This window comes from Mytilus trossulus, chromosome 1 (assembly GCF_036588685.1).
Source record: "Mytilus trossulus isolate FHL-02 chromosome 1, PNRI_Mtr1.1.1.hap1, whole genome shotgun sequence".
Taxonomy (NCBI): Eukaryota; Metazoa; Mollusca; class Bivalvia; order Mytilida; family Mytilidae; genus Mytilus; species Mytilus trossulus.
The window spans coordinates 72,665,286-72,691,597 of record NC_086373.1 but is presented as its reverse complement, the minus strand read 5'-3'; the positions used below and the strand labels follow the sequence as shown (position 1 = coordinate 72,691,597).

The 26,312-nt window shown below is 32.6% G+C and overlaps 2 protein-coding genes across 4 annotated transcripts in view; one reads left to right on the top strand and one right to left on the bottom strand.

Annotated features, from left to right (window-relative positions):
- The window catches only part of LOC134684259 (UV excision repair protein RAD23 homolog B-like), a 43,495-nt gene extending 36,022 nt beyond the window's left edge, over positions 1–7,473 (bottom strand). For 2 of the 3 annotated variants that reach the window (XM_063543529.1, XM_063543536.1), the window contains exons 1-2: positions 7,291–7,473; positions 348–429 (exon numbers count right to left, since the gene is read on the bottom strand). In XM_063543529.1, coding sequence (XP_063399599.1) covers positions 348–429; positions 7,291–7,356 — 148 coding nt within the window. In that variant the 5' untranslated portion in view covers positions 7,357–7,473. The remainder of the gene's footprint in view (positions 1–347; positions 430–7,290) is intronic. The other variant, XM_063543545.1, reaches the window with a different exon arrangement.
- An 84-nt stretch (positions 7,474–7,557) lies between these two features.
- Positions 7,558–24,861, top strand: LOC134684252 (tRNA:m(4)X modification enzyme TRM13 homolog). Its single transcript, XM_063543517.1, has 13 exons — positions 7,558–7,743; positions 12,921–12,967; positions 13,357–13,423; positions 14,381–14,440; positions 17,112–17,181; positions 17,529–17,632; positions 19,307–19,385; positions 19,663–19,751; positions 20,040–20,118; positions 20,683–20,757; positions 21,328–21,415; positions 23,254–23,691; positions 24,484–24,861. The coding sequence occupies exons 1-13, from the start codon at positions 7,636–7,638 to the stop codon at positions 24,659–24,661; spliced, it is 1,482 nt and encodes a 493-aa protein (XP_063399587.1). The 5' UTR covers positions 7,558–7,635; the 3' UTR covers positions 24,662–24,861.
- Positions 24,862–26,312: the final 1,451 nt, after the last annotated feature.

The window sequence follows — 26,312 nt, the reverse complement described above, 5'->3', positions numbered from 1 at the left end:
AGAGGAAACGCGCGTCTGGCGTACTAAATGATAATCCTGGTACCTTTGATAACTATCAATACCACTGGGTCGATGCCACTGCTGGTGGATGTTTCGTCCTTGTCTTTAGTACTTTCAGAAATTATTGCGTGCATTTATTATTGCGATTTTATCATTTTACACTTGAATGCGATTTTAATTTTTACGATTTTGAGAAAAGTCATGCTTAATTCAGTTAAAATATTACAAAATGCAAGTTTTAATTTTTGAGTTTAAAACTCAGTCGCATTATTCGCAATAATTTAAATTAAAACCTCGCAATAATTTCTGAATTTACAGTAATCTACAAATGTGTATATCATATATACCAGCATAAATTAATTTCTGTCCACCAGCCGGAAATGTTTCTTTTCCTTTCTCTGCCTCTACTTTTTCTTTTAATTTCTTAACCTAAAAAATGACAAAAAATCAACTTTCAAAAAAATTACTAAATGTAACTTTAAATTATTCGTACAGTGAAACCTGTCCAAAGTGACATTTTTCCTTCTTGACATTGTGATATGTTCGATAATTTGATAAAAAAAATCTTACTGGAACCAACATCAGGAACAATTGATTTCTGAATATGGTTTAAATACAACTAATGTTCTCTAACTGAGCCTAGCAATATTCAAGGTAATTTATACACTGCCCAACAGTGCCTTTACAATCTGGGTCATTGCAGTCAAGTGCCCTTTCAGACAACTAGCACCCTTCTGCCCTGAGATTCAGGCTGGGACACTGATGAATATTTACCTATGGTAAGAATATTGACCTCTTTATTCATGTTTATTTTTATTAAAAATCTATGTATACTGGTTTTTTTTATTAATCTACTCTATTCCTGAACAAAAATATGAGATGAACATCATCTCTTAAAGTTTTTCTTTCATTTTGGATGGGTTTTTTTAGTGGGTAAATCGAGTAAGATGTATAAAGGTGCTTGTCATTTTGAATTCTTAAAAATAAGATTTGCTTGGCCTGTTTTATCTGTCACTAAGATTGATGCTGCTTTAAAAATGGAATGTACAGAAAGTAATCGAGGCTGGAAGTGGGATTTTCTGAAGTTTTGAAAGGTTTTTATGCAATCCGAAGTCAGGTTTGAAACAGCCATTAGAAAATTGGCATTTTTGTAAAAATTCAGAAATGTTTTTATATCTATATAAAGAGTAGAGAAAATGTATTCTAATTTAGTACACTGGTGTTAGCATAGTGGAATCAACACAATGATCAATGCAGTTTTCCTGTGTGATAAAATACAATATAAACAAATTTTTAACAAACCTACATGATAACCAATAATAATTGGACGAGGTCCCATCATACAATAGAAATGCAATAAAAAACTATATAAAAAAAATTTCATTCCACAATCACGACTTATGAACTCAAAATTGTTACAGGCTTTCCAAGTTTTTTTTTTAACAGATTTAAAACTTAAATATGTCTAAATTAAAAAAAAAAACTTACAAACTTTGTCCCCTTTCACAAGTAATGCCTGCCTCAGTCATATTAGACTGTGGTAGGATATATATCTGCTATTAACAGTAATTGCAAAGTATTTCTGGGAACAGTATATCATTTGTATATCTAATATGTGTTCCTGTGAATTCTAATTTCTAAACGCACTATGAAAAACTGTGATATTAATAATACTATAAAATGATAAAACAAATTAAATTACCTATAATTACGTTAATTTAATTAAATTTTTAGATTTTTATGGGCATCATTTATATGTTAAAATCGGTAATCAATAAAGGGAAAACGTCTCCGAATTCATCACTTTCTGAATTACATTGTGTGTGTGTTATATGGGGGTCTCATTTGGGGGGGGGGGGGTCTGATCCCGGATCCCGCTTACTGTTTTGTCAGATTCCCGTATCCCGCTTATACTATGTACATTAGCAGTTCTCATTTTTTTTGCAATTTTCCGTGTTCCACTGGACCTCATTTCACGTTTTCATAGCACAGTTATTTGAACATCCTGTGTCACGCTTACGAAAAATTGGCAATCCAGCGTCACACTGCGACCCACTAATATTATTAGTTCAAGTATCCTTCATCTCAGTTATATTCTGATATTTGCCTTTTTTTTTAATTATTGGTACAACTTTTTTCATAGCACAGATAGAAGAAGAAAAATGGAAAAAAAACAATATTTAAGGTGTCCATGGGGTCTGCGGGTATGAGGTCTGTTCGCTCCCAATACAATTTCGCACCCTACACGTTCGCACCCAAGGTCCGTTGGCACTCTACACGCTCACGTCCAATTTTAATTCAAATTCCAGTAAAATAATTGGAAAATCATGATTGTTGTTTTAACCCTTTCACCAATTGCTGCCCAGGCCTAAAATAAAATATTGTTTGTTTCCCCAATCCCGACTGACCCTGCAAAATTGGTGCTACTCATAAAATTTTATTGTCAAAACTAAGTCAAATATTATTCTATTCATTTTGGATTTTCAGGCTTGCTGGATCCTCCGATAATGTTCAAGCTTTTTGGAAAAATAAAATTATTTCCCTACCTACCTACCCACACCTGGCTTTGCAGGGTCGGGATTGGGGAAACAAACAATATTCTAATTTAGGCCCCAGACAGAAGCTACTCTGAGATGATGGCTTCCCTAGCTACTATTACTCAAGTGGGATATCTTCATAATAAATATCAATAAAAACTTGTTTGTATTTATTTGTGTATTTATTTCATTCACTAACACCATGTTGACAGTTTTGATCATGTTTTGATAATTTTTTCTTCATAAAATATTCAAATTTTCCAATTTTTGCCATTTTTTAGGTGAAATTCTCAAATTCTGCTTTTTAACCCAAAAATCGTAATTTTTTAACCCAAAACGGAAAAATTTTGAAAAAAATTATGAGGCTGTACAAATTCCTCACATTGAACGATGTCCCTTCCAAGTGTTTTGTACATAAAAAGACGTTTTAAGTCGAAAAAGTTTGGCTTCAATTCTTCCATATTCCGTCAAAAAAAATGTTCCCTCATTTCAAATTCTCGTAAATTTCCTCTGATTTTGACACAATTTTCAACAAACGAAAGCGCCATGTTTACACTTTCATCCAGGTTATCCATCAAAGAAAGATAACTCATGTTTGCACTGTTTGAGCGGGAAATGTAAAAGAGGTATTCCGATCCCGGTAAAACGGGACTCATCGTCAGCTGTCTGAAGCGTGAATCCAAGTAAACCGGGACTCCTTGGCGAAAGGGTTAAATTGCTTTAACTGAGGCCAACCTTAAAAATATGTTTGTTTGCAGTTTTCCGACTGTACCTTCAGACTGAAGGGTCGGTAGGTAGGAAAAATATTTTATTTTATCAGCCAAAATACAGTTTAAACAAGCAGTTACACTAAACAAAGTTTTTTGTGAAGAAAAAAAAACATTTTAAAACAACAAACACTGGACATGCTGAAACCAACATCAAATAAACAGGCATTTTCAGATAAAAAACTTTTTAACCAAAACTGAAACTTTAACATTGTGTCATTATCCAATTTATGACATAAAATATGGTATAATTATTAAATACTGGAACACTTATAAACAAGGAATGTCATTATGACTAGAACTGTTTGAAAGAAATATATTCAGACATGTATGCTTCTTGACTAGAATGTTTTCATGAGTAGAGTATTTTCATCAGAAAAATGTATATATTATAGATTTATAAGACAATTATTAAAGAGTGTATTTTTAATAAAAAAATAATAACCATTGAATCTTCCTAAATTGAAAAAAAGGCAACTTGAAAAAAAAGTATTAAGACATCCGACTGTTTTCATATTTCTAACAATATTTAATTATATGTGATAAGGTTATATTTTTGCCAGGCTTTAATGAAAACCAAAAAATCTAAAAGTTTGGGGTGAAATCCATAGCACCCCATTAAAAGTAAATGGTCTGTACTAAAATGTTTTTAATGCATAAAAAAATGGCAGCAAAGCTCCTAAGGACATGTTTTAATTGAATTCACACAGGCCACACAATTTGGGTATATTTAATATTGTAAGAAAGAGAATAATTGCAATGAGTGGGGCAGCCCCCCTTATCCTAAAGAAGCATACTCATTGCAATCGAAGATAGATTTAATATAGAGATTTATTTTTCAAGCTAACCATTCATTTTCTCTACATCTTTGTGTAGTTAGGGTTGCTTCTTATTGATTTGGCACGATCTATATCCATTAACATTTCAAATGAGCCCTTCCTCCGTACAGGCGTGTTTACAGATATCCATGAAGATTTAAGTCACGTAGGAGTGGTTTCATCTTTGTCGTCTTCACAAAGATTTGTAGAAAATATGCCATACTTCAAGCTGCTGTCGAATTATTTAACCACTGAAATTGGTTCCATAAAGTCAGGCTCCACAGATTCTGAACCCGATTTGTTTGAGACAGAATGGTAATATGGGGACGAAGTCCCCAATTACGGTAGAAAAATCAATAAAAAAAAAAAAAAAAAAAATCGGGAAAATTTCCCGAATTTTTCATTGTACTAATGAACTCAAAATTGTTAACGTTTTTTTTCAGATCTACTTCCTGTTCCGGTTTTCCCGCATTTGCGCATATATCTGTCTTGTTTGCATGAGACTTTGAAATAAAAATTATATTTATCAGTCTAGTAAAATATAAGATTGAATCTCAATACAAATTCAAATTTAATAATTGTTTGATATGATAAAAACGTTACCTGATGAAAGCGTTTCTTTTGTTTACATCGAATATGACATCATAACTTAAAGAACGTCACAGCTAATTCCCTAACAACAGAACCAAAATCGGGAACGTTACGTACAGTATTTCGGTTTCTTTCATCAGCATGATTGAATTAAAAAAAAATACATACAGACTTCGTCCCCATTCACAGGTTATGCCTGCCTCATATTAGTGTCAGTTATGAATATCCGCTGCATCATCGTCAATGATATCATCACACATCATTACATGCCTGAATCTGTATAAACAGTTTACTAATAAACTTTTTTGTTTGTTATTTGTCTTAAAATTGACACGAGACAACAGCGTAAAGTACTCCTCCGTGACTTCATGGATACCTGTAAACAATTTCCATTTGCTTTATCATTAAATGGTCACATGAACGCTTGACGGGAAGCTAAGAAAAACCAAACTTGAAATGCGTAATTGACCCAGACTTTAAATCATTTCCGGAAAGGACCCAAAAGTTCCGGATCACGTCAATAGAGGTATTAAAAAAAATTTCTTCAAATTTAAAGCAATAAAATTTTCACAGTCGGGAGGATTTTCAAGGGTCGGTCGGTAAACTGCAAACAAACAATATTTTAATTTAAGCCTGAATGTCTTTGGCTTGGTATGAGTAAAACATTGAAGATTTTAAATGAAAAACACAAAAGATATTTTTTTAACAGCTTGGTCCCTTTGATCTGAAACAATGAAACAATAAAATATAGCAATACACTATTATAATCAAAACATGATTAAAAAAAAATTTAACACACCAAAAAAAAATGTAGTCAGAAATTCACTTTATGTCATGTATGTTGAAACAAGTCAAAGAAAAAAAGTTATAGCAATACACTTACCAAAACATGATAAAGAGTTATTCAACACAAATTAAAACGTTGACAGAATCTCACTTTATTTAGAAAGGATTAAATTTGTTTAACAATACACTTTTTGTGCCTGATGTTCATATGATGAAATCATAATCTTTCAGTCAGTTTAATTGAAGTCTGGAGCTGGCATGTCAGTTAACTGCTAGTAGTCTGTTGTTATTTATGTATTATTGTCATTTTGTTTATTTTCTTTGGTTACATCTTCTGACATCAGACTCGGACTTCTCTTGAACTGAATTTTAATGTGTGTATTGTTATGCTTTTACTTTTCTACACTGGTTAGAGGTATAGGGGGAGGGTTGAGATCTCACAAACATGTTTAACCCCGCCGCATTTTTGCGCTTGTCCCAAGTCAGGAGCCTCTGGCCTTTGTTAGTCTTGTATTATTTAAATTTTAGTTTCTTGTGTACAATTTTGAAATTAGTATGGCGTTCATTATCACTGAACTAGTATATATTTGTTTAGGGGCCAGCTGAAGGACGCCTCCGGGTGCGGGAATTTCTCGCTACATTGAAGACCTGTTGGTGACCTTCTGCTGTTGTGTTTTTTTATTTTGGTCGGGTTGTTGTCTCTTTGACACATTCCCCATTTCCATTCTCAATTTTACTATCCAAAACATGATTAAGATTTATTCATCACAAATAAAAATGCTGGATAACTTTATTTTGAGACAATGACAACAAATATACTTGTAAGAATACGCTTAATTAATAATCTAAATGTTGTTCGAAAACAACTATTAGAAACTTAGTGAGTTTATATATTTTACTGTAAAAAGACAGAGGCATAATTAAGAAATTTAGATATTTATCATGTTTATAAAGTTTCTCATTTTAAATGTAGGATCATGAAAGCACCAGGGGAAAAACCAGGATATTTAAATTCAGTTTCCTATATTTTTTAGGATCACTGTATTTGTCAAAGTTGAAACATGATACATTTTATAAATACACATAAGTGTGTCTTTCTTGTCTTTTCTTTGTAATCATTGATTTAATTGTATTCAAATTATTCTAATCATTTTGTTATCATTGTACCAAATTTAACTTGTAATTATTCTGCCTGTAATGGGCGTCTTTAATTGACAATAAAATATATTTGATTTTGATTTGCCAAAACTTGATTACAAAGTTACTTAACACAAAACCAATTAAAATTGGGTGCAAACATGTAGGGTGTGAAAGTGAAAGGGGGCGAACATGAGTGGGTGCGAATGGAATGGGCGCGAACAGACCCAGATTCGGGTCTGCGGAGTTCAAAAGGTGATGTGTAAAAGACTCCCTTTCTGTTTCAGTAGATATTTGGGCTTTAAATCTTCTTATTTGTTGAATTTAAGTTACATTTATAAGGATAAAAGACAAAATAATTCACTTTAGGGGTGTTCGATGGTAAAAAGACCCACCGCTGTAACCTAAAACATTTCTTTTTTTTGTAAAAGCAATAAAATCTCAGTGAATAGTCGGAGAATAGTCGATTGGAAGTCAGTTAACAGCCACAATTTATTTCGTACAGACGAGGAAACCATATTTAGGTTTATCTTAGTTTGTTATTCAAGCCTTTTCTCCTCCGATCCAATGCCCATAAACATACGAATACATGATTTACACCGAAAGTGACGCCGGAAAAAGGGAAAACCACTTTGACAAGACACGAGAACTTACCAACTCATCTTCCCCAATTTCAACCTTAAACGTTTGTTGTTGTAGAGTTTTCAGTGTTATTATCATTTTGATTCAATGTAATGGTGTTATCTACATGGAAAGTTGTGCTTCTTCGTTTTTCAAATCGATTTTGCAAGTAACCGGATATAGTGTCATTACCGATAGGTTCGCACTTAAAAACGAATCTTTATTATGTCTTTCGACTTTAAATCTATATTGAGAATTACTTATAAAGTATAACGTATAGTAAATAATCATAAATTTTATTTCTTTTTATCTAATACAAGAGTGTAAACAAAATTCATCGCAGTTCAGTGATTTGTTATTTACTTCCGGCACGTGGAAATGACAGATGGGCACTGCTCGTTTTTCTTGAAAAAGAAAAGAAGATTTTGCAGATTCAAACCAAATTCAGGACAGAAATATTGTGCAGAACACACGGGTCTTCTTGGTGTTAGTAGCAATAATTTTTAATAATGTCTTGTTTTTAAAATATGAAACAAAAACAAGCTATAACTATAAGCGTTTTAAAAAAGCATGTCTGACATATCGCCTCTGTTATTTCGGTCGTTAATAAACGGTATCGGGATCGTTCGCCCTGATTACATGTTCACCCTAGGTTTGTTCGCACTGAGTTTGTTCGCCCTGATAGTCTGTTCGCCCTGGGTTCGTTCGCCCTATATTCATTTATGATAGGTATATGTTCACAGGCACTTGTTTCTATATCCATTGGAAGGAAGCAAGTTAACTTCTTTCTTTTCTTTCTTTTCTTCGTATAAGCTTCCTATTATAAGGAACACCCCTTAACGGGTAATATTAAAATATCAAAATATTTAAAAAGGGGGAAGAAACAAGGATAAAATATATTACATTAAGGTAAAATCCAGAGGTGGTGCACTATACATAGACAGTGAATTGCAGAAAAAACAAAATCATATCATATAAAATATAAAATTATTTACATAAAAATGATAAACCGATCTACAGAAGTCATTTAACTCAAATAATTAGTCAATCATTTTACCAGCAAATAGGTTCTAAGAGTTTTATAACAACACTGAATATTTGTTATAAAACATAGTGAAATAACTATATATACTATAACATTAGTTTATAAAATTTAGTCTTCTATTTGAATTTTCCATTGTCTATATTTCAGTATCTGTCTCTTAATGATAACTGTCATTCGTCTAGCTTTTTCAGTAGAGTTATCCTCTTGTAATGAAGCTTGAAACAGAAGTGTCTTGAAAGCGATTCCAGTTTAAGAATTAACTCTTCTTTGAATCCAAGTTGTTTCGTATATTTTGTACAATCCAATACAAGTTGTGTAACTGCTAGTTTATTGTTAAATAGCAGCTCCCAAGTTCCAGGAGGAGAGTTTTCAGTCACAAGTTGTTTAATGGGAGAGAAGTATTCCATCCTCTCATTGCATAGAACTGGACACTGTGTAAGAATATGCAGTATATCCTCTATTTCCCTGTGGCATAGCAGGCAGATGGGGTCAATTGTATATTGGCTGAACTTGTGCTTGTCGGCTTGCACCATGTAAGTCCCTGTGAGCATCCTTACTTTAGTTGAGGCTTTTCGAATTTCTATCAGATTCTGCTCTACTGAGTCCCATACAGGATGAGTTGAGTCTGCATTGCCAAAGTTGAGGTTTAGAAATTTTAAAGAGGACATTTGTTGAGCTTCCTCTTTGAGTTTGAGGGTCCAGAGGGATGTGATTTCTGTTTTTACTAGTTTCTTCCAGGATAGTTTTGATGGAATTGAGATGTTTTTGTCAAAGATATCTGGTAGATTATATTTTGCTAATAATAATGCAGTTTGGAAGAAGAAGCTGACGTCAGTTAACTCGTACCAACGGAAACTCGTACCATGTTATTACTCGATTTATTTCACTTGACTGGGCGGAGTTTCACCAGTTCGCTCATAACAAACCAGTCCATCTATGAATAGGTGTTTTAGGATAAACTCATTAATGAAGTGTCCAGTTATTCATTTGTAAATTACTTTGATAACACTGATAGGTGATTAGAAATCAGTAATGATTATAACGGTAATCATCCTTGCCACACACATCTTCAAATAGACTGTCCTTATGCAAATTAAAACGTAAGCTCCGCCCGATCAGTTTAAATAACATTGGTAATAACTCGTACCAAAAAAGTTAACTCGTACCACTGGGATGTCGTACCATCGTACCATCAAAAATATATTAAAAATTACGAATATTTTATGTTATTTATTTTGTAAACTTAATAAAATTAATGTTGAATTACTTGAATTTTATACTGGATTTTATAGACAAAAATACGAATGTTTTTTCTAAAAAGCTTTATTTTTTAAGCTGATATTTCAAAGTAGTTATAATCCAGAAGAAAGAAAAAAACATTGCTTTAACTGTACCTTAAGTTGAATATCTATATCCAAATTAAATTAATTAATGCTGTAATCCATGATCACAAATTGAATGCTATGTTTACTATTGTTGAAAGCCATGTGCTTTTTGGCGGGAAAATTCGGGAACAGGAAACGGTCCATTTCATTGTAACTTGTTATTTATAAAAAGTAAGAATTTCATTTTGGAAATCATTTTGATTAAGTGCTAGGATTTATTCATGAAAAATTAATTTGGAATGATTAAAAATTAAATTCAATAATAATCAGTAAAAGTTTTAAAAAAGTCAAAGGAGACAACAAAGCAAATCTGCCACGGTATTTTCTATCCTATAGACGTCATAGACGGGGAACATTAGCTACAAATTGGTCATTGTACTTTCAAATTAAATACATTTTACAGACTTGAGAGGTATTGAGTGAAAGTAAATTACATGCATCATTCAACACCATTTAAATAAGTTGGTACGAGTTAGCAGTGGTACGAGTTTTCATTGGTACGAGTTTTTGTAAAGTGGTACGAGTTGACGTTGGTACGAGTTTACAATGGTACGGGATAACTATAATTCCATTCGAAGAACCACTATCAACGTATATTTACTCGTAAATATACGTTGATAGTGGTTCTTCCAATGGATAGAAACAAGTGCCTGTGTATATGTTACATCAATGAACGAAATATATATTGTTTAAATATACTTTTTCACTTTTTTGGTCTTTTGGAAAATGTTGTTTGTGCTGTTTTTAGACCCTTTTACAACGAAATTTGTTTTACATGCACAGGTATAAAAATTGCGTTTTTTATCCAACGCAATCATAGGTTTGAATGTAGTTTTCAATTTAGACTCGTTTATATAAATATTCTATTCTATTCTAATATGTATGGAGAAAAATGTAGAGAATTAATGGACTTTAAGAGCATTTCGAAAATTCACAGAAACTTACAGCAGCTAGCTTTAGACAAGTTAACATGATACATCGTAAATATTCGGCGATATTGTAGGCTGACCTCAACACAAATAATATACACTCAACGCAAAACTATTCTAAAATATAAAATCAGGGCAAACGGACTCGGGGCGAACAGGGATTAGGGCGAACAGAAACTAGGGCGAACCAGAATTAGGGCGGACGGACCCAGATTCTAAATAAACTCTCGCTATATAATAATCGACCTCACAAAATCGGAACATAGCAATTTCGGACGGTAAATACAAAAGACCGATTAAGGATACGCGACAACTCGTTCCCTGGTTATCTAGTTGTGTATAGTCAGGCACCATTAATACCTCGCTATAAACAGTTTGTCTGATATCATTATAAAATGTGCAGTTTATAAGAAAATGTAGCTCAGAAGTAAATGAAAACAAACATTCAGTTTTAGAGCTGCACTATGAACATCAATGCTTGGCTTAACCATTGTAAAAACCAAGTTTTGGGAAAAAATATATAAACTATGGTGAAATGTTCGTCCACGTAATGTATGCAAGAAGACTCGACAAGATACTCTACAATGTGACACATGTAACAACTGGCATCATCCTCTTTGTGAAACTAACACGAAAATAAAAGACATGTCCATCGCAAAGGGGGCAAGGAGGGTCCCAATAACAGCAAAACAGTAAATTGATTTTTCTTAAAACAGATAACAATGAATTGAAAAGGGACAATAACAGATAACAGTAAATGAAATCTTAAAATCAGTCCAGTCCAGGACAGATACAGTAGATCTTGTATATAACTGGTTGTATGAACCTAGCTAGGCCTTAACAGAACCATATACTTCACCACCAAAATTTTGCATAGGACTGACACAATTTTAGTATTTTTCAATAGATTAATAGTGAGGACCAGCAGATTTTCATCAAGGACCACCAGGGGAAAAAAGATTTCGCGAACTCTGCATATACCATACACAAAGTCACATTATATTGGGAGCAGTACAAATTAAATACAAATTAACTTTTGACTATGTGAATTGTTACTTTTGGTGGTCAATTGCTTTGAAAGCAATATACATTTTATTTATGATCCTCATCAATAGCCTTGGCTATATGTTTTCCTCTTTTTTATTTTATTAATTGATTTGAATTTGAGTTAGCCTTTTTCAACTGATTTTTATTGTTCGTTCTTATGTTGTACTGTTATACCACTGTCCCAGGTTAGGGGGAGGGTTGGGATCCCGCTAACATGTTTAACCTCGCCACATTATTTATGTATGTGCCTGTCCCAAGTCAGGAGCCTGTAATTCAGTGGTTGTTGTTGTTTTAGTTTAGTTTTCTCGTTTGAATTGTTTTACATTGTCTTAACGGGGCCTTTTATAGCTTACTATATAGATGCGGTATGGGCTTTGCTCATTGTTGAAGGCCGTACGGTGACCTACAGTTGTTAATGTTTGTGTCATTTTGGTCTTTTGTGGATAGTTGTCTCATTGGCAATCACACTACATCTTCTTTTTTATATGTATGCATAGGGGGTACAAGGAACATTATCCCCATCATAACCATAGTATATATGTAAAATTCAAATTAGAACAGTTCTTGATATCACAAAAACAGAAAACCTATGGCTAGGGATACAAAATAAGGGTAGGCCTAGGTTTATACAACCTTAACAGAAACACATTTATATATATTGCGTACAAGTTTTGATTTTGTACAAATTATTACTAATAATTTGTACAAAATCAAAACTTGTACGCAATATATATAAATGTGTTTCTGTTAAGGTTGTTTAATTTGTACTTTTACTTTGTACAATTGTAATTTGTCCAAAAAATCGATATAAAAATTACAATTTGTTTATATTTCTACTTAAAATCACTTAAAACTGAACAAAACTACTATAATAAGAGAGAATTTTTAAACATAACAAAAAATCTTAATCTTTTATTCAAGTAGTCACTGAACCATGAAAATGAGGTCAATGACATTGGACATGTGACCGACAGAAACTTCGTAACATGAGGCATCCATATACAATGCTTGATGATGAAGCATCCAGATCTTTCACCGTCTAAAATATAAAGCTTCTAAGAAGTTAGCTAACTCCCCTTTCCCTATGTTAAGCTTTCTGTGACAAAAGTGGCAGGCTTGACAAAAATGGTGCCCGTATCATGCCAACAACTGGTTTTACATAATACATGTGTTGTAACAAGTTTGGAATAATCATTTAAATCAAACATGAGGTACCTATAAATGTAGTGAACAGTTCAATTTTGTTTCTCATTTCAGATACCAACTGACAGAAAAAGAATCATATGTCCCATAGACTCAAAGCAGTGAGAATATCTTTATACTTTGAATTAGTAGAATTTTTCACTTATTATTTTTACAAATGAATTAAACCATGTCAAAGGTAATTTTGTTTAGTAATAAAGTGACTTTCAAATTATAACTAGTATTACTTATGGAAACAAAAATGTAAATTGACTGTGATTAGCATTATGGAATTTAAGCATGTTACATGTATATCCACATTTTTTTTACTTCATAAATCTTATTGCAGGTAAGGAATCAGATAAGACTAAACAAGAGAAAATTCATATTCAGATGTTTGCTTATGTTTTTGTAATTTTGATATCTTTACTGATTAAAAATATATAAGTCGAAGGAGTCATGATTTTTTGTTCAAATCCATTAATCATTTCAATGTATGTATGTATTCCAGTACCTGCTATGAAGATCAGCTGGCAAAACATTTAAAGAAATGTCGAAAGCAACAAGGTGTTTTACCTGTAAGTTAATTTGTTTTTACACTGCCTTAGATGTCATGGTGTCCTGCTCTCATGGACTGTCAAAAGTCTTTGGTTCTATCCCTGAAGAGAACAAGACCAAAGATTTTAAAATTGTATTGCAGGCTCTCATTTAGGAGATAACTGTATTGTAGTTTAAGCTCCGATTGCATCAATTGGGGAGTTGATGGTCACAAATTAAGTTTACTGGCGACGCGTTATCGGAGACAGTAAACGGGTATTTGCGACCATCAAATCCTCAATTGACGCCGTTGGAGCTTAAAATACAATATTGTTATCTCCATTCTAATGAAACTGACAGAAAACAACGTTTAAACATGTATTTTAAATCTGTCATATGCCGTCTGTGCTTGCGCATACGTCCCATAGCATCAATTGTCAATTGATGCCATGTAAATAAGTGATGTTTTCCTATCAAAATGAACGTTACAAACATTGTTGCATTAGAATTAGCATCATTGTGTACAAATAAAGATACATGTAGTTGATTTAATAGAAGTTAGAATAATGTGGCAAACTTTACAGGAAAGAAGTATGGGACATTCTTTTCTATTGATCCCTAATAAGATCTGATCAGATGGAAAAATAATGGCCACCAGAGGAATCTTTTTTTAAACTTCACAGAATTGGTGATAAAAAGAGTCTACAAACTGATCTCATTTAATGTTGATAAGTTGGTTAGCATGAAAGCATTAGTTGCAAAAAGTTCCCCTTGGAATCCTTTGAAAAAAAATCACATTTTCATCAACTTCCAAAGTAACTTATTTTACCAAAATCTTTTGGAAAGATTGGATGGATAGTCTACAAACAATATTTAGTTCAAGTTGAAGGATAAACATATCAGCAGAGGCAATTTTTTATATTGATTTGAATAATGCAATTGCAATTTATCAAATTCCAGATGTATACCAACCATTATGTAAATTTTATATTTGTCAGGCTTATCATTGTCCAGGAATAAATTCTGGTGAAGCTGATGAGGATGATCTTGATGCAAAGGTAGGTAAAGGCAATAAACAAAAATCAGTTTTCACTGCTTGACATAAGGAGGTCATGAAATAATTAAATAGTCTGTACTCATCCACTAAGTGGTGAAGACACATTGTTGCTACAAGACATGTCTGTCCTCGAGTCTGAAATCAAATAGTTTTTTTGCCCCATTTATGGGCATTATGTTTTCTGGTCTGTGTGTCCGTTCGTTCCTTCGTTCCTCCATCTGTCCCCCTTCAGGTTAAAGCTTTTGGTAGAGGTTGTTTTAGATGAAGATCAACTTGAAACTTAGTACACATGTTCCCTATGATATGATTTTTCTAATTTTAATGCCAAATTAGAAATTTCCCCCCCATTATCACGGTCCACTGAACATAGAAAATGATAGTGCGAATGGGGCACCTGTGTTCTGGGGACACATTCTTGTTGTGTTTTGCCTACAGATTTTGGTCCTAATTTTTGGTACATTTATTAGGAAAATATAAACCAAATATATTTAGATATTTAATCTAAAACTGTGAAAAGTTTCAAATATCAGGACTATAAAGCAACTCAATTTTCGCTCCGTCTTTATTTCGCGATTCACTTACACGATCTAAATTCGCGCCGTTTTGAATTCACGATTTCCCAGTGACCTAGATAAATATTTTCATAAATGATTTGGAAAGTGAACAGCTTTACATATATCTTAAATCAAATGATAAAATTAATCAGAAATCTTTTGTTTTCGGTTCATTTATGTCAAAATGTAGATTAAAAGTTTGGCATATTTCAATGCTCGTAAAAACACATACACAATAATAGAAAAGTAAACCTAATTAGGAATGAATTAAAATAAAAAGCTGTCAGGATTAATGCTAATTAATCAATCTTTTGATCTGATCAATCTTTGAAGTAGATTCAACGAGGTGATACCTTTATTACTGATTGACAGGTTTTGAGTTAAAGACATGACTTTAAACACATTGCTTTTCATTAAGAGATACAGTTATAATTTAAATTATATTTTTGTCGTCTTTGAAAGCAGTGTTATACAGTAGTCCTATATATATTTTATTCATACACGTAGATATAAGAAGATGTGGTAATAGTGCCAATGAGGCAACTCTCCATCCAAGTCACAATTTGTAAAAGTAAATGTAATTAAAAGAGTTTTTCCTTGATATTTTCACTGTCATTTTATTTTCTTGTTTCACTTCTTACCGCGAAAATAACGAAAATAAAACTTCCACGAAAATTTGCCTGTTTACAGTAATGGTATGATGTCGTCCTCTGCGTGTTTGTCGTCCAGAGATACATTGGTTTCCAGATAATACCTTTGGTTCAAGTAAATAGATTTTAATGAATTTTTTTCAGAAGGTTCAATACCACAAAATGAAGGTTGGGATTTTTTGGGGGATGATGGTCTCAACCTTTTAGGAATTAGGGCCCAAAAGCGGCCAAAACAAGCATTTTTCTAGTTTCAGGATAATAACTTGTTTACAAGTATTTCAAATGCTCTGAAAATATGCTGCAATGTTTAAAATCACAAGTAGAAAGTTTGGCTTCATTTAAGGGGTTATGGGGTCAAAGTTTAGGAATTAAGGGCCAAAAAGGGGCCAAAACAAGCATTTTTCTAGTTTCCAGACAAGACCTTGTGTGTAATTTCATTTTTGTGTTAATTGCCCAAAATATGTAGGAATTAAGGACCAAAAAAGGACCAAAAAGAAGCATGTTTCTAGTTTCCAAACAATCATGACAATATCTTGGGTTTAAGTGTATGGATCTCTCTGAAATCGTACTACATATGTACAAGGTTTAATATTACAAAGTAAAGCATGGGATTGAGTTAAATGGTTATTGCTCCAAGGGGGGTGGAGGATCTCAGTTCACCATGTTTTTAAGGGATTTTTTTTTTTCAACATTTTTCAAATTTCGAATTTTGAAAAGTTTCAAGAAGAAATATTCAATTGCACAGTATTGTGCAATAGATGTGTTAGATCTTTAACCACATTAACTTTGTGGCAAAAACCTATATTATGTAAAAAATTTGATCACAATCAAAATTCAGACAGTATCAAGCTTGAATATTGTGACCAAATTTGCCCCAACTGTTCAGGGTTCGACCACTGGGGTTGTATTAAGCAGGGCCCTGCAGAGCACCTGGTTTTATTATGCCCCCTTTATGGGAATTATGTTTTCTGGTCTGTTTGTTCGTTTGTCTGTCTGTTCGTTCGTCTGTCCCTTCATCCGTCTGTTCGTTTTTCATCTGTCCTGGTTCAGATTTAAGATTTTGGTCGAGGTAGTTTTTGATGAAGTTGAATTCCAGTCAACTTGAATCTTAGTAAAAATGTTCCTATGATATGATGTTTCTAATTTTAATGCCAAATTAGAAATTTTATCCCATTTTCACACACTGAACATAAAAAATCTAGTGCGGATGGGGCATCAGTGTACTTGGGACACATTCTTGTTTCATTAGGTCAATGGTATGAGGGAAATAATTCAAAATTGACTGAATAAAAAATTATTCTGAAATTTATATTAAAGGACAATATCAGCCAATCAAGTTGTGAGATTACTCTAAATCAGGATCCCAACATAAAGCATAATAATAAAAGAACTTAAATGCACAACGGTTATAGTTTGATGTTACCCAGTTCATTTATATATTCAGCAGCTTGTCATATTTGTTTTTCAGTTTTCACTGCTTGACATACCAACAGAAGACCTAAAACAATTGATTATAAAGATCAACAAGCTTTATGATGGTACTGTATAAAACTTACTTGATAAAGATAATCAGTAAATACTACATGTAATAAACAATACAGTTAACCAATTTCCATTAATGAAAAAAGAAAATCATCAGTCTAATTGGCAATCATTCCACATCTCCTTATATTCTATGCTAATACCAATTTTGACTTTTATAAAATCTATAGAAAAATATAATCATATCATGTATATGGTGTATATAGTATTCAGTGAAAATTGCCCCACTACCAAATATTATGGCAATTTATTTGTGAGCACATAAATCTCCTTGTTGATTTTAAATGACACTTGAGTTTATACCTTCTTTAAAATGTCAATGTATGTTTAACTTATATTTCAGAACATATACAGATTCCCACAGAGATTTTGTCTCACACCTGTCTGGAGGAAGAACTCAGTCACAGTTCTTATGGGATTCCTGCTATTAGGCACAGAAAACAGCAGGTATCTATCATACTTTCCTGCTCCGATTGTCCGAGAACACAATTATATCGTAGTGCATTTCTTTTAGAACATAAATGAAAATTAAAAAAATCCCACCTGCGCTTTCTCAAAGAAACTTTTACAGTGTGTTGTACTACTTTTGAGACAAATTATATCAAAATTATAGAAAACTTCATCAGCTCTAACTCAAAATATGGACAATTTTATGTTGAGGGCGTCTTGAAATCTTTTGACAGCTTCCAAAGTGCTAATTTTCAACCTTTTTCAGCTGGAACAAATCACTACTTTCCTTTAAAATTCTGGACCCAAATTTTTTTACAGTGTAATTTCAGGGGCAGATGCAGGAATTTTCGAAAGGGGGGGTGCTTACCCAGGGCAAAAGGGGGGGGGGGGGGTGCAAAACATATGTCCTGATACAAATGCATTGATCGGCAAAAATAAAGGGGGGGGGTGCGCACCCTGGAACCCCCCCCCCCCCCCTCTGGATCCCCCACTGAATTTCATCCCCCTACCTGCAATTTGAGGCATTAAACATCGAGAAATAAATTTGGAAGGGGTATAAAAATTAATGGCAAGTAACCTACTGTCAACACTAGGGACTATATTTGTGTACAACGAAAATCAAGGGACGACAATGGTGGTCTCGGCCCCTATAGTCCATTTTCATTATACATGTACATACTTTTGACTCCGGAATAAATATTTTTTCAACTGGTTACCTTCTCTGGTAGGATATTCCAGTACTTGGTCAAGCAAGAGCAACTTATAGTTAATTCAAGATTTTAATTGGTACAATTTTTAGGGGAATTTAACTATTTAAATGCTTTCTATACATGACTAAATCATTGGAAAATAGTAAATTTCCCTCCAAATTGCAGATAATATATTTAATTTTACCGGTACTTTTTTTGGCTGCTGCTTGTAATTGACTGATCACCAGAAGGTCTACCACAGAGCCAAAAGTTAGAAATATGAAAATGGTCTAGCGTGTACCTATTCCAGCACTATTTTATTTTATGCCCCACCTTTGATAGTAGAGGGGCATTATGTTTTCTGGTCTGTGCCTCTGTTTGTCCGTCCGTCCATCCATCTGTTCGTTCGTCCGTCTGTTACACTTCAGGTTAAAGTTTTTGGCCAAGGTAGTTTTTGATGAAGTTGAAGTCCAATCAACTTGAAACTTAGTATACATGTTCCCTTTGATAAGATCATTCTAATTTTATTGCCAAATTAGAGAATTTATTCCAATTTCAAGGTCCAGTAAACATAGAAAATGATAGTGCCAGTGGGGCATCCGTGTACTGTGGACACATTCTTGGTTTTTTTAGAAATTGTAATTTTACGGCTGAGTGACATAGAAAAACACTTGATCTAACAATCAATTAATGATCTCATGCCTGTTAAAGAAGGGTTAACTAAGGAATGTTAACATCTTTAATCAAATTCTGAACACAGGTTACTGTAAGTTCTGAAATTTTTGTGAGGTTTTTATTAATGCAAAAATGCAAATGGTTGAGTATCACAGTAAAAAGACACCTAGCATTATGATATTTTAAACCATCATGCAGCTTTACATGTGATTACAAAATTAATCTCAAATTTTGATCGGTTATATGAAAACTGCATAACATAAGTCGTATTTATGATGCAATTGTTTCTACATGTATTATATTTTAGGCCTCTTTGATAGGACATTTGGATAAAATGGGGTTGATTAAAGAAGCTATGACTTATGTTGAACTTGGAGCAGGAAAAGGTAAGAATCTAATTTGACACATGCACAAATGATCCTTTCATTAATTTACCACAAGATGTAGAAGGAAAGGGTTGAGTACTGAGTTAACATGACATTTTGCTGAGCAAAGCTTTTGAATATTATATGTTTTTTTTAATTCATATATAAAGACAGATGTAGATGAATGCATGTATGGACCTTATAGGACTTTGAATCAATAATTTTATTATTTTTGTCTACTTGTATCATAAATTACTGCTTTCACTAGGATAATGATCACTGATAATGTTTTATTAAGGTATGCTGTCTCATTGGATACAAAAAGCTGGGGAGGAGAATGACAACTGTAACTTTATTTTGGTTGACAGGGGTACCTGTAGATACAAGGTAGGTTATTATTCATGACATACTTTTACTTATGTCAATATTAAAAAATATCTGAAATCTTATTGCAGATATTCAGATACTTATTTCACTGTCAGTTATTAATGATTGTATTTGAAATTAATGTCATTCCAATGGTTTTGGCAAACTAATATATTTTAACAATTTTACAGTAATTTAGCTAACTGTACGGTATACTTTTTTTTCTTAATTTTGAGCTTTTAAGCCATAACTTGTCAACCATAAGATCTTCTCATGATAATTGTACATTTCACCTCTATATATTTTTAGGCTGATAATTTCCATAAGTGGGACGATAAAGGACCAAAGTTTGAGAGGATCAGAATTGACATTGAGCATCTTCATCTAGGTATAAATACTATAAACAGTGGATGTGCTTGACTACAAAACTTAAATGGTCACCAAATAACCAAATTAAAGCGAAAATCTTCTTTTTGTTTAAAGGACTCTCCTTAAGGGTTTGTCTGAACACTTAATTTCTAGATCTCCAAGAATGGTAAATTATTCTGATATATTCTTTTGTTATATTTTGGTGGATTCTAGTGTATCTACTGCAAGGATAGTAGAAATTTGCTTCATTTTGATGGCTTTTTTTTACTTTTGAAATATGATAAGAATGCAAAATGAACAGATAACTTGAAACAAACCATACTTGAAATATTTATTATTGTTGTATTAAATCTATTTTCTGCTGTTACAGAGTTATTAAAGTGCCTTTTCAGTTAAGTGCTTTTTCTGTACTGAATTTTGTTTTTAGTTCTTTTTTGTTACTTTTGTTAATTTGGATCCAAGATTAAAAGGGGGAGGGTAGAGATCAATGAAAAAAAATGTTTTCAACAAAACACATGTATGTTAATGCATGAATACATTGTTTAACAGGTAATAGTAGTTATTTACTGACCTTTTTTTTTAGGTAAAGTAAACACTATATCAGGAAGTTGTAATTCTGTTGTTGCTGTCGGTAAACACTTATGTGGCAGTGCTACAGGTAACTTATTTATGACAAACTTCAAAGTATTTAAGGTAAATCTATCAGTTTTCACATGTTCATGACATCATAGTGATATCTACAGCAAACTATTTTGCAGAGACCAGATTATATCAATCTATCATTAATATTTAGATATGAGATAAGTCTTTACACAAAAAGATACTTTGCTGCAAAATGTATTTTACACAATATTGAGTTAAGCCAGATTATATCGATTTGTTCATTTATTGACAAAATTAACATAATTTTCAAAGGCTAGAATAATTTACAGTTTTAGAAATTTCAAGGTCAACTAATGGCTCTTATCATACCTCCTCCTTTCCAAGCATTAAATCTCATTTTTATAATTCAAGTATAGAAAATAAGGTTATCAAATATTGATACTTACACTTGAATGTTCATGATGATAAAAGTATTAGAAATTTGAGTAAACAAGCATGTGAAAGTTGTGTGCACAGAATTTCTTATTTGGGCTACTTTTACAAGTTTAATACACACAGTTTAAGAAGGTATCATACATACAATAACTTGGATTAATTTATTAAATGAGTTTGAAATTTTCTCCAGATTTGGCAGTTCACTGTGTAACACATACTTTAACAACTGAAGCAGATGGTGAGGAACCTGTAGAAAAGAAGTCAAAAAATGATAAATGGTAATTAATTTTATTATACTTCACGTTAAAATGCCATATTTTGATTGGCTAAGACGAGGGTGTCAATTTACTCTATCACATGGCTGAGCGGGTGACAATTTTTTTTAATGTTACCCTCTCGTCTAGACCAATCAGAAATCGATTATTCAAAGAACAATGAAGTTGTTTTTTTCTAATACCCGTAACGTTGTTATGAACGTGACGTCATAGAAAATACTTTTAAAATAAAATTAATCTGTAAAAGCCAAAAATTATAGGACATTCAGTATAATAAATTAAATAACACATAGCTGAGAGGGTGATAGAGCAGATTGGAACCCCTTCATTTATCCTACATGTATTTGAAAATCACATTTTATTTTGTTTTTAAGAATTTTCCAGAAATGTTACATGTATGTTGCAACTTATAGAGCTCTTTTTTGTAAATGGATATGTTAAAAAGACAGAGTTGATTGTTTCGCCATCTAGCAATTAAAACTAGATGTCTGGCTAAAATGGCCTTATTTAACCCCCACTTTCTGGGGCAGGTGGTATATAGAGAGTGGGTGAATCCATCTGTTCATAAATCATTTCATTTTATGCCGCCGCGGTAGTGTAGAGGGCATTAAGTTTTACCTGTGTCTGTATGTACGTCCCAAAATTGGTTTCCATTCTCTTACTCAAGTTTGTCTCTACTTAATTGAATGAAATATATATATAATGCTTATTACAACTTAACTCAGTTTAAGTTCAAATTTTGGCAGCACCACTTTTACAGTTCTTAAGTTATGTCCCTTTATAATAATATATGCCAGATATGGCATCATCTGTGTCCCTATGGACACATTCTCCCTTTTTCATTTATCCCACTTGTTTCTGTATCTTCTCTAGAACTGCTTTGCAGATTTTAAAAATCTTTTAATAGTATTATAGACGTTATGTATTTTTGTATCTCCTATTTCATTCCTTCATCTGAATGATTTTTTGGGTGACACGAACTATTCTTATCTGAACACTTTAGAACACACTTGTACTCCTCTTTAACTCTTAATTCCATAATTTGATGAAACTTTCTCAGATTAGATCTTTAGTTAAATTGTGCACCTCCAATATAGTTGGTCCAAATTATTTTTAAGTTTCCCTTACCAAAGTATCGACTTGAAGCTTTTTTTTTATGCCCCACCTACGATAGTAGAGGGGCATTATGTTTTCTGGTCTGGTCGTCCGTCCGTTCGTTTGTCTGTCCCGCTTCAGGTTAAAGTTTTTGGTCAAGGTAGTTTTTGATGAAGTAGAAGTCCAATCAACTTCAAACTTAGTACACATGTTCCCTATGATATGATCTCTAATTTTAATGCCAAATTAGAGTTTTTATCCGAATGTCACGGTCCACTGAACATAGAAAATGAAAGTGCGAGTGGGGCATTTGTGTACTGAGGACACATTCTTGTTTGGATATTAAATACAAATCCATCAATCAATTTATTAATCCTTAACAACTTATTACATCTTAATTAAATTTTCTCACCATCTAAAACATAAAGTGTCATTGTGAAGCAAATTTGTCAAAAATATTTGTTAGGTTTTCATTTAAAGCAAAGCAATTACATGGGGATTGCTTTATTTGGATGGGGTATCCGTATTTAGTATAAGTTACTCCTTAACTCTTATTACAATAAATTGTTACTTTCTAATAATGCATCCATCTCCTATTTATTTTGTTTTTATTGGTAGTTTCTGAAATTCTTCTTTTAAAAGTTCTGATCTTTTATTGTTTTCTATGTTGAAAATTAATCTTATCATGTAGTGATTTCATGTAAATGTATAAGTCATATAATATTGTTATGTTTTTACATTAACAGCAAAAAGTTTGGAGGATTATCCATAGCTTTGTGTTGTCATCATCGTTGTCAATGGAAACCATATGTTGGCAAGGCTTTCTTTCAAAATAATGGTTTGTCAATCAGAGACTTTAAAATTTTATGTAAATTAAGTAGTTGGACAGCAGCAACATGGACTGGCTGGAAATCTGTTGATGAAATGAACAAGTCTCAGGGTATATCAACTGACTATTCAAAATTGATAGATGAAAAGACCAAATTGGACCAGGAAGCAGTATCAAATATTGTGTCTGACAACAGTCAACAAGAGGAAAAGACACTAGCCTATTCTGATAATTTAAAAAGAAAAGAAAAAGACATTTCAACATTGGATGGAAATTTAAAAACAGCTGATATAGAATCTTCCGATTCTGAGACAGAAGAAAGATCAAATGACACAGAACAGATGTCCATTAAAAGGTGAGGGTGGTGAGGGGGTAGTATTTATTTCATGGTAGATAACCACTTTGTTAAATTTTAGCCAAAAAATGTATGATATAGAAATAAGAAAACATGGTATGATTGCCAATGAAACAACTCTAAAATGGTCTCATTAAGCTTGTCCACACGAGTTGAGATCCTGCATTAGGCAGGTGAGATGGAATCACATCCTAACTGACTAGGATTGCCGGCTTTCCTGCATAAGGTTCTCACACGGCACTCATTATGCCTCCACCAATAAAAACTGAAAATTACAGTTCTGAAAGTAATCTGAAACATTTCTGTTAATACAGAAATTATTGCCAAAAATGTGACAAGGTTATAATCCCAATCATTTAAAAATCGAGTTTTGAAATGTATTTTATTAATCAAACAAGATTTTTCTCTATATCGCAAAAAATAATAATAATGCATTTTAGTCTAAAATGACAAAATCGCAATAAAAAATGCACACAATAATTTCTAAATATACTGTAAAAATCAACTAAATAGAAGAAAAGCTATCTTTCGATTTGAAGTTTCTAATTATAGAAATTAATAGTCCAAAATAAATCATCTTCCATATTTTATTCCTGCCAAGTTTGGTTTAAATTGGCCAATAAAAATGTAGATCATCTAACCATTGATTGACAAGACTTTTATATCCATGATTTACAAAGTGATGATAGTAGCTCACATGGCCGCCTTTAACCTGATGACTTAACTTCTTGTGCATGTGTAAATAATAAGATTTAAAGGTTTATAAAGCTGTCTATAATTATTTTTTTCCAGACCAGAATTGAATTTATCCATCAAAGAGAGAGAAGAAATTGGGAGAAAGTGTAAAAGACTTATTGACTATGGAAGAGTAGAGTACTTAAAGGAGAAAGGACTGAATTGTGATATGAAAGTTTATATTGAAGAACAGTTAACTCCAGAAAATGTAGCAATATTTGCCAAGCCAAGTTGATGTTATGTACAATTTTGAATATAAAAATAAGATTTAATTCAGCATAAAACAATCAGGGAAGCCTAAGATAAATGAAAAAGTAAAGAAAATGAACAAAATAGATCTTGCTTGCAACTAGATAATTTTAACCATGATTTATTTGCTTTGTAAAAACCATATTATACTGATTGAATTTAATAAAAATATTTTTAAACAGAAAATTAGTAGAACCATGTTGTTTACATTAGCACCAGATGCCTGATGTGTGACAACTATCCAAAAAAGGACAAGGATGTCAACAATTATATTGCACCATACAGCCTTTAACAATGAGCACCCGTATTGTATTTTAACGAGGAAATCAATTGCATGATTTATGCTTATAACTAAATGAATGACATATTGCAATCAACAACAACTATTGATTCACAGGCTCCCAACTTTGGACAGGCACACAGAGAATGTTACCAGCTGGTTGAACATAATTTGGAGTAATCAACTCGTTCTAACTTGACAGCAAAACATAAGTTTAAGCTATTACAAGAGTAGACACACAGAGAAATGTTTTGTGCCTGATTTACTTTTGATTTTATGTTGAAGTGTGTTATATGAAGGTTTTGCCACAAGTATCACATAAACTTAAAATTATCAATGTACTATGAAAATGAGATCATGGTATGATGCAAGGCAGACGACATGTGCACCTTTCAATCATTCACCAAATAAAATGGTCATATCACTTATGGTACCTGAGAAACAGATAAAATCACAAAATCTAACATTGACCAATAACCATGAAAACAAGGTCAACTGCAAATGAATCCTACCATACAGACAGGTACATCTTGCAATTATCCTATACACCAAACATGTAGGGGTTAAGGTTAGAAGAAACCTGCCGAACTGACATGTTCCCCTTACAATCATTGCATATACCACATCTAGTTGACCTACTGCGTATATCATCTGAGAAACACTCACAATCGTGTAACCTTGATCAGTGATCCATGATATGTTGTTGAGGTCTGATGGACATAAAGTTGCAAGAAAGCTATATACCAAATTTATCCTATTGCTCCTTCTTTACATAAGGTATTTGCATACAAGCATCCAGGTCTTCTTCGTTCTGAAGCATAAGCATAAGAATAAAGAGATGTTGTATAATTGCCAATGAGACAACTATCCACCCAAAGTTTAAATGAAGTTGATATAAGCAATTTTAGGAAACTACAGCCTTCAACAACGAGAAACCCCATACTGTATGGTTGGCTATAAAAGACACCTACATGAAAAATATGAAACAATTCAAACTAGTAAACAAACAGCCTAACTTATGACTAAATAAATACAGAATGTGTCCCAATGGACATAGATGATGCTCCTGCTTGCATACAACATTATAAAGGAACATAACACAAGAATTATAAAAGTGAACCTACTGAAATTTGTACTTGATTTTGGTTGTGTGGTAATAAGTATTGTGTATAGGTTTCATAATGTTTTGTTGGGGCAAACGTAAGTTACAGCACTGAAACTAAATAAAATGCATTTTTTCCATTTATTAAGGGGCATAACTCTCCAAAAGCCACCAAAATTCAAACTTGATCTGTGTTTTGTGGTAATAAGCATTGTGTATAAGTTTCATAATATTTGGTTGTGACAAACTCAAGTT